This window comes from Saimiri boliviensis, chromosome 2 (genome assembly GCF_048565385.1).
Source record: "Saimiri boliviensis isolate mSaiBol1 chromosome 2, mSaiBol1.pri, whole genome shotgun sequence".
Lineage (NCBI taxonomy): Eukaryota > Metazoa > Chordata > Mammalia > Primates > Cebidae > Saimiri > Saimiri boliviensis.
The window spans coordinates 2,478,558-2,494,509 of record NC_133450.1 but is presented as its reverse complement, the minus strand read 5'-3'; the positions used below and the strand labels follow the sequence as shown (position 1 = coordinate 2,494,509).

Below are 15,952 nucleotides of genomic sequence, written 5' to 3'. Positions count from 1 at the left end.
TTGATCTCTTGACCTCATGATCCGCCCTCCTCGGCCTCCCAAAGTGCTGGGATTACAGGTGTGAGCTACTGTGCCTGGCCGTAAATCTTTTCACTCTAGACACAAACCATGTACACGAGGAAAGAGAAATAATGAACTGCAAGCTGACAAACGTCAAGTAAGTGGCTTTCAGAGGCAAACATTCCTTTGATTCAATCAAATAGGGCTGGATTGGATTCTGGGAGAAAGAAGTCAAAGATGACTAAGGATTTGGTTCTTAAAATCTAGTCAGATGACTGGAATCATGAGCAGAATAAGGTAGTCAGTAGGAACAGCCAACTTTGGGTGAAAGCCAATGAGCTCAGGATTTAACATATTAAATATAAGTTCCTGGTAGAAATTGCTAGTAGGGATTCTAGGAGGAAATGTTTATCATGGCCTTGTTATGAACAAGGTTTGGGTCTTAACCTTACTTGCTGTGGCTTGATTTACCTTTCCTACCTATCTTTTAACTTTTAATTTTTTAAAAATAAAAATGCATATACTTCTATAAAAGCCACCTCAAGTTTTTGGAACAAAATGGGTTATAATGAATACATGAATAAGTAATAAGTAGCATCGTAGACAAGAGATAAGAGTGACAGATGTGTCAGCCCCATTTACTCCTGTCATGTTCAACCCCGTGAGGGAAGAAGGAACACTTTCATTTTTATATGAGAGCACAGGTTTTGAAAAACCAAAGAACAAGGACTAGGCATGGTGGCTCATGCCTGCAATCCCAACATTTTGGGGAGGCCAATGCAAGAAGATCACTTGAACCCAGGAGTTCAAGACCAGCCTGGGCAACATAGAGAGGGCTTGCCTCTACAATCAATCGATCACTCAATCAATGAATGGATGAGTGGTAAGCAGCAGCACATGCCTGTAGTCTCAGCTACTTGGGAAGCTGGGGTGGGAGGACAGATTGATCCTGGAGGACTGAGGATGCAGTGAGCCATCATCACGCTGCTTCATGCCACCACAGGTCACAGAACTGAGAGCGCTGAAACTGAGCCCCTGTCTTTCTGACTTCCCAACCTGTGCTCTTTAACACAACATTGCACATGGTTTTCCTCTTGAGATCCTGCCTCCTCAATCTCCTATAGCCAGTGAGACTCTTTCTGCAAATGTATCCTGGACATACGCTGCTCCCCTAAACCCTGCATGTTGAGGTCTTCCTTCATCGTCCCTTGTCCCCTGTGAGAATGCTAAGTCAGTGGAGACTGTCCTAAACTTTGGCCCTATGGGCTGGGGCCCATCCAGTTCCCTTTCTGCCTAGCACATAGTAAGCACTCAATGTGAACTGTACCAATGAAATTGTCATCTTTCTGTCCCTTCAAATCAACGAGGGCTTTCTGTCAGCTGGGATGGATCTTTCGGAAGTCTCTCTATTAGTACTTGGCCAGTGTGAGTCCAGAGACAGCCTAGGAGTTCCTGCTTCTGTGTTCTTCTCATTCTCCAGGTCTGAATGATAGAGACAGTCACTCCTCCTTATCAGTCTAGAGCAGGCGTCCCCAAACTTTTTACACAGGGGGCCAGTTCACTGTCCCTCAGACCGTTGGAGGGCCGCCACATACTGTGCTCCTCTCACTGGACCACCAATGAAAGAGGTGCCCCTTCCTCAAGTGCGGCGGGGGGCTGGATAAATGGCCTCAGGGGGCCGCATGGTCTAGAGGGTGTTAAGACTCCTTTGACAGTGTGCGCAGGACTCCTGAATGCTTGTAGGGAGATGGCCCACATGAAACACTCAGCTTAGGGCATATTAAAGGTGCTCAACAGATCTCACTTCGTTCAGTTCTACTTGCCTAGTCCTGTTACATTCATTTCATTGCCCATTTCCCAATACCAACAAACCTTTCGTCCAAAGACAGTAGCTAATGACAGCAAAATATTTAGGAGTAGGCTGACAGTGACAGTATCAAGTAAGAGTCTACAGAGAGAACAGGAGACAGCTGAGAACTGGAGACCGGGAACTCATTTATCTTGAGGGTTGGCTGGAAAGTAGCAGGTTGAATTTTCAAATATAACCACAGCAACATTTCTGGTCCCATATGTTCTTCTAGCACTTTCATCTTCCCCAGGAAAAGGCAAAGTCTGTTTCTCCGTTTTTCGAAGGTAGTTGGGACTTCATGACTGCCTTAGTGAATAGAATGTAGTACCAGTGATGCTGTGTGACTTCTGAGGCTGAGTCATAAAAGGTGATATGGTTTCCAGCTGTTCTCTCACTGCCAGGATGCTTGTTCTTGGAACACAGCCACTATGCTGTGAGGAAGCCTAATTAAGCCTATGCAGAGACCCCACATGGAAAGACCCCCAGCTGACAGCCAGCACCAACCACAGATGTGTGAACAAGCACTCAGATGATTCCAATCACCAGCCTTCAAGTCTTCTGAGGTCCTGGACATTGTGGACCAAAGAGAACCCATCCTCTCGGTACCTTGAAAGAATGCCTGACCCACAGAATCTGTGAGATTAATAAATGGTTGTTTTATGTCATTAAGTTTTAGGGTAATTTGTTGCACAGCCATCATAACCGGAACAAGAAGAAAAGCAAAGGAAAATATAAGGTACAGTGAGACCAGGAGAGTTTAGGAAGAGTGGGTTCATAGTAGTCAGCATGTTGCCAAGGAGCAAGTCGGACTCGTTCTAATAAATAGCACTAGAGAGACAGATTCCAGCTTGGTATGAGGGAAGATGGTTTAAGCCTCAACAACTCATCAGTGACAGAACAAGCTTCCCTTAGTAAGAAATGAGTTTCCTGTCACTGGAGGTGTTCAACAGAGACTGGCAGGCTTACTGAAAATATTCAAACCTGACTGGAAGACCAGATAGGGGACTTTAAATTACCTTTCCATCAACAGAATGTGGCAGTAGATTAGATCTGGGGCATCAGGAGGAGAGATGAGCTAGAGATGATGAGGTTTGGAGCCTGATGCCTGAGAGACTGGTGATCCCATGCATAAAAAGAGTGTCTATGAGAGGGTTTTTCAAAACCTTCTTTCCATTCCTTTTGTCTCTCACCTAGACAGCTATTAGGGCCCCTTCTACCTTCCACCTTCTCTCTAATACATTCTTCACTTGACACCTGACTGGTGCTCCCAAATATGGTTCTTAGCAGCTCACTTTTTAAAAATTTTGTGGGTACATAATTATGTTTATGGGATACATGAAATATTTTGATACAGGCATGCAATGAATAATAATCACATCACGGAAAATGGGGTTGTCTGTCCCCTCAAGCATTTATCCTTTGTGTTACAAACTATCCAATTATATTCTTTTAGTTATTTTAAAATGAACAATTAAATTATTATTGACTATAGTCACCCTGTTGTGATATGAAATAGTCTTATTGATCCTTTCTAATTCTTGTATTATTTTGTACCCGTTAACCATCCGCAGCTCTCTTCCACCCAGCCGCTACCCTTCCTGGCCTGTGGTACCCACCTTCTACTCTCCATCTCGATGAGTTTGTTTGGATTTTTAGATCCCACAAATAAGTGAGAACACATGATATTTATCTCTCTGTGCCTAACTTGTTTTACTTAACACAATGACCTCTAATTCCATCCATGTTGTTGCAAATGACATGATCTCATTCTTTTTTTATGGCTGAATAGTACTCCATTGTGTATATGAGTACATTTTCTATATCCATTCATCTCATGATGGACACAGGCTGCTTTCAAATCTTGGCTACTGGGAAAAGTGCTGCAACAAACATGGGAGTGTGGATTTCTCTTCGATTTACTTTGGGTATATTATACCCAGCAGTGGGATTGCTGGACTGTAAGATAGCTCGATTTTTATTATTTTGAGGAACCTCCAAACTTTTCTCCATAATGGCTGTGCTAATTTACATTCCCACCAACAGTGTATGAGGGTTCCCTTTTCTCCACGTCCTTGCCAGCATTTGTTACTGAATGTCTTTTGGATAAAAGCCATTTTCACTGGGGCAAGATGATTTCTCTGCATTTCTCTGATGATCAGTGATGTTCAGCACCTTTTCATATGCCCGTTTGCCATTTGTATGTCTTCTTTTGAGAATTGTCTCTTCAGGTCTTTTTCCCACTTAAAAATCGAATTATTAGAGTTTATCCTAGAGAGTTGTTTGAATTCTTATATATTCTGGTTGTTAATCCTTTGTCAGAAGGGTACCTTGCAAATATTCTCTTCCATTCTGTGGGTTGTCTCTTCACTTGGTTGACTGTTTCCTTTGGCAGAAGCTTTTTAACTTGCTGTGATCCCACCTGCCCATTTTTGCTTCAGTTGCTGTGCTTGTGGGGTACTAGTCAAGAAATTTTTGCACACTCCAGTGTCCTTAAGAGTTTCCCCAGTGTTTTCTTGTAGTAGTTTCATAGTTTTGAGGTCTTAGATTTAAGCCTTTAATCCATTTTGATTTTTGTGTATGGCAAGAGACAGGGATCTAGTTTCATTCTTCTGCATATGGATATCCAGTTTTTCCAGCACCATTTACTAAAGAGACTTCCCCAATGTATGCTCTTGACACCTCTGTCGAAAATGAGTTCACTGTACATGTAAGAATTTGTTTCTGGGTTCTCTATTCTGTTTTATTGGCCCATGTGTCTGTTTTTATGCCAGTACCATGCTGTTTTGATTACTATAGCTTTGTATTACAAAGTCAGGTAATGTGATTCTTCCAGTTTGTTCCTTTTGCTTAGGATAGCTTTGGTTATTCTGGGTTTTTTCTATTCCTATGAAGAATGTCATTGGTATTTTTGACAGGGATTGCACTGAATCTGAAGATTGCTTGAAGATAGTATGGACATTTTAACAATATTGCTTCTTCCTATCCGTGAACATTAAACAGTTTTCTATTTATTGTGTCTTCTTTAATTTCTTTCATCAATGTTTTAGAGTTTTCATTATAGAAATCTTTCACTTTGGCTAATTTCTACATATTTAACTTTATTTGTGGTTACTGTAAATGGGATTACTTTTTCTGATTTCTTTTCAAGATTGTTTGTTGTTGGCATAAAGAAATGCTCCTACTTTCTGTTCATTGATTTTGTATCCTGCCACTTTACTGAATTGGTTTATCAGTTCTAACAGTTTTTTGATGGAGTCTTGAGGTTTTTCCAAATATAAGATCATACCATCTGTAAACAAGGATAATTTGACTTCTTCCTTCCTGATTCGGATGCCTTTTCTTTCTTTTGTCTGACTGCTCTAGCTAGGACTTCCAGTATGATGCTGAGCGAAAGTGGTGAAACTGGGCATCCTTGTTGTGCTCCAGATCTTAGAGAAAAGGCTCTTTCCATTTTTCCCCATTCAGTATGATACTAGCTATGGGTCTTTTATTGTGTTAAGGTATGTTTCTTCTCTATCCAATTTTTTGAGTTTTTTTTTTTTGTTTTGTTTTGTTTTTTTTTTTAAATCATAAAGGAAAGTCGAATTTTATCAAATGCTTTTTCAGCAAGTACTGAAATGATGATATAGCTTTTGTCCTTCATTCTGTTGATATGATGCATCCTGCTGACTAATTTGCATATGATGAACCATCCTTGCATCCCTGGGATAAATCCCACTTGGTCATAATGAATGATCTTTTTTGCTGAATTGGTTTGCTAGTATTTTGTTTAGGATTTCTGCATTAATAGTCATCAGGGATACTGGCCTGTAGTTTTCTTTTTTTGATGTGCCTATGATTTTGACATCAGAGTAATAAATAACTGGCCTTGTAGAATGAGTCTGGAAGTATTCCCTCCTCTATTTTTTGGAATAATTTGAGTAGAATTAGTGTTATTTGTTCTTTAGATGTTTGGTAGAATTCATCAGCGAAGCCCTCTGGTCTCGGGCTTTTCTTTACTGGGAGACTTTTTTTTTCCAGTTTCAATCTCTTCACTTGCTAACCGTCTATTTTGGTTTTGGATTTTTTCATGTTTCAATCTTGGTAGGTTGCATGTCTCTAGAAACTTATCCATTTCCTCTAGTCAAAGGGTTTTAATGACACTATTGTCATCACCACATCTCAGCAAATTATTTTATGTAGTTCACAAAGTTTTTTTATATTTACGATCTCATTTGAGTCTCCTAAGGATCTGGGAGCATTAAAATAACCACCATATATATCTCAAAGTTTAGTTAAGGTACTCTGTTTATTCTTTGTGTTTTTCTCCTTTACGTCTTTGCTTATGCTATTTTCTTAGTCCACCTTTTTCTCAACTCTGCATGTTCCAATCTTTTCCATCTTTCAAGTCCCAGGTTCAATTTTAGCTGCTCTAAAACACAGCTGATCCCCGTGGACAAGTAATAGTCATCTCTCTCTCCTTTGAACTCCGTCAATGATGATGATGATAACAGTAGCCAACACTTATCAAGTATTTAATACGTACCAGGAAGCATATTACGTGCTTTTGTTACCTTCCATCCTCTTGATCACTCTGTTTTATACATTAGACAGCTGTATCGGCATCTTTTTTCCCCTACTAGCTTATAGAGTCCTTAGACAATATCAATGTCTGAGTCATTTCTGCTTTCTCCCAATCCTAGCACAGGGTCTGGCACAGAGCAAGTGCTACGTAAATATTTGTTCAATGAGTGAATAAATAGGCAGGCGGGCAGAGTTAACGTTTACCTTTGCTCGAACAAATGGTTTTCAAGCACCTTTGAACACTTGAGAAGCACTCATTTATGGCCACATAATAAATGGACTAAATCACAAATCATTCTTATCTTTTCCTGACACAGGTTTCCAGAACTTTGTTACTGTCATCTATGGATGTGAAAGTGAAAAACACAAATATACATAATATTAAACTTATTTTTGTATACAAATATTCTTGAATTCGCAAGTCTTTTCCAACCAACCAGAATTATCCAGGTTTTCTAAGTTCCTCTCTTCAGTGTAGTTGTTAAGAATTGCAAAGTCTTTACTGTGCGTCCACTGCCTCCAGGCTTTCTTGCCATAGGTCCTAGCACAGTTAGGAATACTGTAAATGATTCCTGATTAAGTTAATGGCCTGTGTTGGTGTCAGTGTATAATCACTCATTATTATGCTGATCCTATTAGTTCTGCTAAGGAGTCAGTACCTTAAGGGGGACCCAATGAGCCTCAACCAATTATAGCAGTTGAGCTCCTGCTCTGAGATTTGAAAACTATCACTTTCTTTTTACTTTTAGGAGCAAGAATAGAAAACAGTTAACAGTAAAGGCCAAAGAAACAGGCATTTCTTTTTTGGGGGGATGGAGTCTCACGCTGTCATCCAGACTAGAGTGCAGTGGTGCGATCTGGGCTCACTGTAACCTCTGCCTCCTGGGTTCAAGCGATTTTCCTGCTTTAGCGTCTCAAGAAGCTGGGATTACAGGTGCCTGACACGACTACTGGCTAATTTTTGTATTTTTAATAGAGATGGGGTTTCGCCGTGTTGGCCAGGATGGTCTTGAACTTCCGACCTCGGGTGATCTGCCCGCCTTGGCCTCCCAAAGTAGTGGGATTACCTGAGCCACCACACCCGGCCAGAAATAGGTATTTCTGAGAGTCCTATTACAGACTATTGAATTTTGCTTACGTGATTAAGAATCATTTGTTAACAATACTAAAATTCTGGAGTAATTCTGACATAAAAAGAATCCTTTCATCAGAGGATCAGAAGTTCACCTTTTACTTAAAAAAATGCAAGTTCATTATTCAAAACTAACCATGGTACAAGTCATCAACTATTCTACCCCAAGTTAAAGCAAAGACTAACAGCACAAATTCTGACACCCAAAGTGTGTTTTGGAAAACCTAGGTAAAAATTGGGCTGGGCGCAGTGGCTCACGCCTGTAATCCTAATACTTTGGGAGGCCGAGGTGAGTGGATCATCTGAGGTCAGGAGTTTGAGACCAGCATGGCCAACATGGTGAAACTCCACCTCTACTAAAAATACAAAATTAGCCAGGCATGGTGGCAAGCGCCGGTAATCCCAGCTGTTCTGGAGGCTGAGACAGGAGAACTGCTTGAGCCCAGGAGGCGGAGGTTGCGGTGAGCTGAGGTGACGCCACTGCACTCCAGCCTGGGCGATAGAGAGAGACTCTGTCTCAAAAAAAAAGAGAAAAGAAAATAGAAGGAACAAAACCTAGAAGATTAGAACAAAAATTAGAAGATTAAGGGCACAACAGGAGAGTAGCGGAAAGGCCGACTAGCGATAATCACCATCATACAAAGGCTGGGCCACCGGCAGACTGCAGTGTTTACTCAAAGCCCTGCGCTATCAATTAGTCCCCTTAATTATCTCAGGCTCTGCCATCACGAGAGGCAATTTTTGAAGCCCTCTCCAGTTCCTCTCCCTCTTTTATTCCTGCTGGTCACAAAAGGGCCATGAGGACAAAGCCTTCCTCGATTCTGGAGGTGGTCGGGTTGTGGTAGCCAAAATAGACATTATGTGAATTACTCCAATAAAGCAAAAACCATAATACCTTTCCTCTTAGACACGGCCACAGCAGAAACTGTATTTAATGCATGTGACAGAATGCTTGTCACTGTCATTTATAGTTTAGAAATATAATTTTCATGAAGAAATAAGCAGGATAAAACAATCTGTAAGTATCAGAAGTAAACAAATCTGAGGAGGTAGAAAACACTCCCTGTATTCCTGTGGTCTGGTGGTGGTCAGGAAATGCTAGGAGACTGAAGGGCAGGAGGAGGAACAACCATGAGGGGCCATTTTTCTCAGCTCTTTCAGAGAAGCAGCTTACACTGATACTACTAAGAACTTCCTTAATAAATTAAGCCAGGAAACCACCTGGATCTTTTTTCTAGAATCATCTGTTTTCATAGTAAGTCCTACTAATAGTTTGCTAAGCAACTGAGGTTAGAGAAGGAAATGATAATGGAGAAAAACAGATTAAGAATCCTTAAAAACCATCAAGAGTAAATCATTGATTTATGTAAAATCCAGTTGTATGTGCACATAGAAGCCATTATATTTCACATATATAATAATTTATCAGATGTATAAATATATAATAAATATAAAATTTTGAGTGGTAGACAGGATAGTCTCCAAGTTTGAGAATATAAGCGGTTTTTCTTTGTGGAAATATAAGTTTGTTCCGAGGCATGCCTGAAGATTATCCAAGTAGACCAAAGTTTATACATATATGTATATGATCATCTTACATCATATATAATAATCCTTAGGCATGTCTAGGACTAAGCTTATATTTCCACTATGAAAAATTGTTTATATTTCCAAATTTGGAGACTATGCTACCTACCATTCAAAATTTTATAGGCAGAAACTTGGGAGTCATTTTAGATTCTTCCCCTCCTTTCACCTCCCATAACCATGAAACCCTGTGCCGTCTCCCCTACATTTGTTCTACTCCCTCGTAATGTATTTGCTCATCTCTATTTTCACTGACCTCACAGACCCTCCACGTGTCTCACCTGGATTATGCAGGAGCCTCTTTACTAATCCTTCTGCCTCGAGGCTTGTGCCATTTCACTCATCCCTGGGCTTCTTAGGAGTGATCATTCTGTAACAGAAATTTGATCCCATCCTCCCTCTCAAGCAACTTCAGCAGCCTTCAACAGCTCTAGTCTAGCTCTTGCAGCCCTCCAAGCCTCCCAAGTACTAGCATTTATGGAGTTTATTTAATACCTCATCTCCTGCCCTCTCCACAGCCCAATTGCTCAGCTACTCAAACTAAACATGACACTAAGGCTTCTATGTCCGTGTCTCTCGGTTTGGACTGCCCTAAAAGCAGACCCTGAAAAAATAATATGGGTGCAAACAGATTGTGAGGATGGAGAGAAGAGAAACAGGGAAGGAAGAAAGCTCAATCAAGCATTTGTTAAAGAACAGGTTACAGGCTGGGGACGGTGGCTCACGTCTGTACTCCCAGCGCTTTGGGAGGCCGAGGTGGGCGGAGCACTTGAGTTCAGGAGTTTGAGACCAGCCTGGCCAACATGGTGAAACCCCATCTCTACTGAAAATACAAAAATAAGCCAGGAGTGGTGGCACATGCCTGTAATCCCAGCTACTCAGCTGGCTGAGGCACAAGAATCGCTTGAACATGGAAGGTGGAGGTTACAGTGAGCTGAGGTAGTGTCACTGCACTCCAGCCTGGGCGACAGAGTAAGATTCAGTCTCAAAACAAACAGACAGAAAAACAAACAAAGAGCAGGTTAGGGCTGAGGACCCTGGGAGACCTGTACAGAATATACTCAGAATTGTACTACGGAATATTAGGTAAGTGGGTGTATTATCCACCAATTTCTTGTTTGAGGGTCACTACTGGAGGCGTTAAACTCCTCGGCACTCTTGTAAATAGTTCCTTCTCCAGAGAATGTCCTGAGGCAGAGAAATACAGGAAGCCATTGGCAGATGACCTCCAGGTGAACCAAGGGCACCAATAACATCTGGTATACCACGTAATATACATATCATGCCCTTTTCCTCAATTGAGGTTTTCCTTCCCCTTGTCTTGGACTCTTGGATTCTGAATTCCTGGATTGACTTTATATTTATATAACATAAAGTCAAGTGGAAGGAGCACCAAGCTAGAAGACTCAGGTCGTGATTCAAGTCAGTTTGGCTCAGTTGCTTTTCCTATAAAAACAAGTGACTGTGAATGACCTTTAGGTTTCTTTTAAATTCCATAGATTTCAAGAGTCTGAATCTGTGTGTAAGTGAAAGCTGAAGCCCACAGGCTGTACGGCAATCTCATATATGCTTATGTTTGTGATATTCATCTGGATTCAAGAAAATACAGGTGACACAGACTTGAGATGCTGGTAGGTTTGTAATGCAATGCTGTGTGTTCAGAAAGAGACAGGGTCAGGTCTCCTGCCTGAGAGGACAATCTCCAGGGAGGGGCCTGGCCATTGCATAGGCACTAGCTGGGCAGCATGGTGGCCTCCAAGCTGACAGGTGACACTGCTCCGAATGGACAGTGTTTAGTATACCAGCTTCTGTGTGCTACGGTACTACCTGATCCTACTTAGGTCAGAGACCCACAGACAGTCACTTCCTGAGCTCTCACTGAAGGTGGGCTTTGTCTGCATTTTGTGATGGGAAGAGAGTAACTTGAAACACTGAATACAGGCCACGCTTGGCTTCCCTGACATCTCTAGACAGTCTTCGTTTTATTAGAGTGTGGCTGATGGCGAGGGGCTGGGTAAGAGTAAGGAAGGATAGGTGGGTTTAGGGGTCCTATGTATAATGAACTAAAAAATGTTGAGGATGTTCATTTTAGATTACAGTTTCCCTCTCTTAAATGTTCTGAATATAGTCACTGGTATTCTGTGAACACCGAATACGAATGGATAATACTTCCTTAAGAAACTAGACTTTAGACACTTGAACTTGACAAATTCCTAAAAATACAAAATACGTAGTTTAGAAAACAGGTAATACATGTAAGTGCTGTTTAGAATTTAACTATAAGAAAATTATTTGACTGAACATCTTCAACATGTCTAGGGGATTATGTCATATTCCTGTCAGAAAAACCGAGGCACTATTATAACCAATCGTTACTTGGTGAGGAGCGGATGGGGGAGAAGGAAGACCCAGAGGGTGACTTGTGTCCTTCCAGAGAATTACTGCTTTGAAGGACAGTTCACAGGGTGGGACAGAGTAAGACGGGGTGGGGTAGTCTAAACAGCCAACCAGGCCAGTAGTAGTCGCTGGCAGGTTGGCTTTCACCATGCCCACGGGTCATGTGTGACTTCGGAGACCTATTGTTTTAGGATGGCTCCCTTCCGTTCCCCATGGAAGTATTCTGGAAGAAGGGGCGGAAGGAAAACGAATAACCCTAGGAGCCTGTAACTGAAAGCACATGAGCAACGGTAACGAGCACTTTCAGGCGGTGCCGCGCAGGGCTGGGGGCGTGGCTTGCTCTGCTCTAGATTTTGTTTCCTTCAATGACTGAAGAGGAATCATTGAATCCTCTGGATCTCAATGGAAGAGGGACTGGATGACTTCTTAGGTCTCTTCTAGCAGTGATAGTCAGATCTATGATACCAAGAGGAAAAAAAGACTCTGGCAAGAGTGTGTGGCCCAGAATCATAAAAAATTAATATACATCTCAATAGAGAAAGCCAATGATGGAGAAAGAACAAAGAGGAAAGATGGCCAAGATCACCACTTGAATCCCTATGAAATGACCCAAGAATCAGCAAAATTCAAGAGATATTTCAAAAGTTGAGTTTAGATTGAGATCACGTAGATGCCTTACCTGCCAGTGACAGCAAAGCACAGTGTGCACAGAGCCTGTAAGAGTCCCGCGGCATGCTGCAGAAATGTGGCCATCTTGGGATTCTCATCCACTGGACCTTGCACCGAGAGGAAGCAGGCACACAGTTTGTCAATCAGACCCATGTTCACCACGTAGCTGGATGTGGGGGAGAAATGTATGTTATCAATCTGAATAGGCCACCAACATCCTCACCTTCAGTGATAAATCTTACCACACACAGGCTTGGACCTCTCAAACAAGCAGGCACAACACAAGTTTGAGTAAAGCATCTCGAGTAATAATTTTCTTAGGTTTATTCCTGAATAATCAGCTATTACTGTATTTTTCTCTTTCTTCTCTCTTTTGATTATTTAAATATTATTTTTCAAGAAGAAATGAAAATGATTATGTAATAATTCTTACTGGTCTAGAGTATAACAACAGGTGAAATGATTTATAATGACCTCTATGCTCTTAAAAAGTGTTCCTTTTTAAAGTACTTGGAGCCCCAATTCAGGGATTTAGAAGACACAGTACAGTGATTCAACCCAGACACTCTTGTTACAACTTAAACTTTTTTTTCTTTTTTTAGAGACAGAGTCTCACTGTGTCACCAAGGCTGGAAGTACAGAGAGGCATGATCATAGCTCTAACCTCCTCGGCTCAAGAGATCCTCCTGCCTGTCTCCCAAATAGTTGGGACTACAGTGTATGCCACCATACCCAATTAATTTTTTATTTGTAGAAATGGGGTTTTGCTCTATTGCCCAGGCTCTTCTTAAACTTCTGGCTTGAAGCGATCCTCCTGCCTCAGCCTCCCAAAGTGCTATAATTACAGTCATGGGCCACCATCCCTGGCCACAACTTAAACTTCTAAAGCTAATTGTAGGTTTTCTATTTTTAAAGAATCTATCTCCTTCAACAGCATAACAAACAGTGAGAATCTAATTGCTTTCTGTTATGAAAAGTACCAGTCCTGAGGGTTGACAATAACATTTAAGAAATCATGTCTATCTTTTCAGTCCAATAAACAGTTTTCTAGAGCTGTTTATAAACTGGGTTGCCGATAGTAATTCTTTTATCAATCTACAGAGCAGCAATCATTGAAAAGAATATTTTAAGACTATAAAAGACCTTGTAGATTTTGGTCTGGAGATTCAACACTACTGCACTAACATGTATGAGAAAGGCAGGATAGCAGCTCTGCAAATCAACATGCTAACTTCCAGAGATATATACACAAAGGAACTGAGGTTTTGGTATGTAAGTGCACTACAATCCCCACCACTATTCATTTACCAACATAGCTTTTTTGTAAAAGGAAGGAGAATCTGATGAATAATTCATGTTTGGGGCCATTCCAAGTTTGCTATTTCAAAGGTACAAAATAATGCCTCCTTTCTCCTTTTACATTAGAAAATGTATCTACCTGGGCTACTGAGACTCCTACAGTTTTAAAATTGAGAGGTATGAAATGAGGACCACCAGACCTGATAGACTGATAAATGTATACACTGAGGATCTTAATACAATCTGATTTAACAGAATTAGACTTTTAAAAACTGGCTTTTACATTTGCACAGAACTCTTCAATTTAGAAAGTGTTTTGTCTGTAGCTAGGCATGGTGGCTCATACCTGTAATCCCAGCACTTTAGGCCAAGGCAGGTGGATCACTTGAGGTCAGGAGTTTGAGACCAGCCTGGCCAATATGGTGAAATCCTGTCTCTACTAAAAATAGAAAAATTAGCCAGGCATGGTGGCTGGCACTTGTAGTCCCAGTTACTCAGGAGGCTGAGGCAGGAGAATTGCTTGAACACGGGAAGTCAAGGTTGCAGTGAGCCAAGATTACGCCACTGCACTCCAGCCTGTACGACAAAGCAAGACACTGCTTTAAGGAAAAAAAAAGCGTTTTGATTGGGTATAGTAGTTTTTGCTTATAATCCCTGCACTTTGGGAGGCTGAGGCATGAGGACTGCTTGAGCCCAGAAGTTTGAGACTGGCCGCAACATAGTGAGACCCTGTCCACACACACATGCACACCAACAAAATAAGCGTGTTTCTGGACTTCTGCCAAGATGGCTGAACAGGAACAGTTCTGGAGCGCAGTTCCCAGCGGGAGCAATGGACAAGGCGAGTGATGTCCGTAATTCCAACCGAGGTACCAGGTTCATCTCAATGGGACTGGCTGGACAGTGGTTGTAGCCCAAGGAGGGCACACCGAAGCAGGGTGGGGTGTTGTCTCACCCGGGAAGTACAAGAGACTGGAGAACTCCCCCTCCTATTCAAAGAAGGCCATCGGGGACTTTTCTGGGCACTCCAGCTCAGATACTGTGCTTTTCCCACAATCTTTACAGTCCAGAGACCAGGAGATTCCCGCCAGTGCCAACACTAGCACGGCGGGCTTCCAACACAAAACTGGGTAGCTCTTTTAGCCGGCGCCTGGAACGCCTGTGAGACAGAACCATCCATTACCCTGAATGGGAAAAGGATTCCCTGTTTAATAAATGGTGTTGGAAAACTAGCTAGCCATGTGCAGAAAGCTGAAACTGGACCCCTTACTTAACACCTTATACAAAAATTAACTCCGGATGGATTAAAGATTTAAACATAAGACCTAACATCATAAAAACCCTAGAAGAAAACCTAGGCAATACTATTCAGGATACAGGTATAGGCAAGGACTTCATGACTAAAACACCAAAAGCAATGGCAACAAAAGCCAAAATAGACAAATGGGATCAAATTAAACCTAAGAGTTTCTGCACAGCAAAAGAAACAATCATCAGAGTGAACCAGCAACCAACAGAACGGGGAGAATTTTTTTGCAAGCTACCCATCTGACAAAGGGCTAATATCCAGAATCTACAAATAACTTAAACAAATCGACAAGAAAACAAACAAACAAACCCATCAAAAAGTGGGCAAAGGATATGAGCAGACACTTCTCAAAAGAAGACATTTATGCAGCCGAGAAACATATGAAAAAAATGCTTATAATTGCTGGTCATTATAGAAATGCAAATCAAAACCACACTGAGATACCATCTCACACCAATTAGAATGGTGATCATTAAAAATCTGGATACAACAGATGCTGGAGAGGATGTGGAAAAATAGGAACACTTTTACACTGTTGGTGGGGGTGTAAATTAGTTCAACCGTTGTAGAAGACAGTTTGGTGATTCCTCAAGGACCCAGAGATAGAAATGCCATTTGACCCAGCAATCCCATTACTGGGTATATACCCAAAGGATTATACATCATTCTATTATAAGGACACATGCACATGTATGCTCATTGTGGCACTGTTTACAATAGTAACGATTTGGAACCAACCCAAACGCCCATCAATGATAGACTGGATAAAGAAAATGTGGCATATATACACCATAGCATACTATGCAGCCTTAAAAAAGGATGAGTTCATGTGCTTTGCAGGGACGTGGATGAAGCTGCAAACCATCATTTTCAGTAAACAGACACAGGAACAGAAAACCAAACACCGCATGTTCTCGCTCAGAAGTGGGTGTTGAGCAATGAGAACACACGAATACATGGAGGGGAACATCACACACCAGGGCCTGTTGGGGGGTGAGGGGGCTAGGGGAGGGATAGCAGGGGGTGGGGGGATTTGGGAGGGATAACATTAGGAGAAATACCTAATGTAGGTGACGGGGGGATGGATGCAGCAAACCACCATGGCTTATGTATACTTATGTTACAATTCTGCATGATCTGCACATGT

The 15,952-nt window shown here is 41.6% G+C and overlaps 1 protein-coding gene across 12 annotated transcripts in view; it reads right to left on the bottom strand.

The window, feature by feature from the left end:
* SCAPER (S-phase cyclin A associated protein in the ER) overlaps nucleotides 1–15,952 on the bottom strand; it is a 535,706-nt gene that overhangs the window by 44,795 nt on the left and 474,959 nt on the right. For all 12 annotated transcript variants that reach the window (XM_074392618.1, XM_074392622.1, XM_074392621.1 and 9 more), the window contains one exon: nucleotides 12,208–12,363. In XM_074392618.1, coding sequence (XP_074248719.1) covers nucleotides 12,208–12,363 — 156 coding nt within the window. The remainder of the gene's footprint in view (nucleotides 1–12,207; nucleotides 12,364–15,952) is intronic.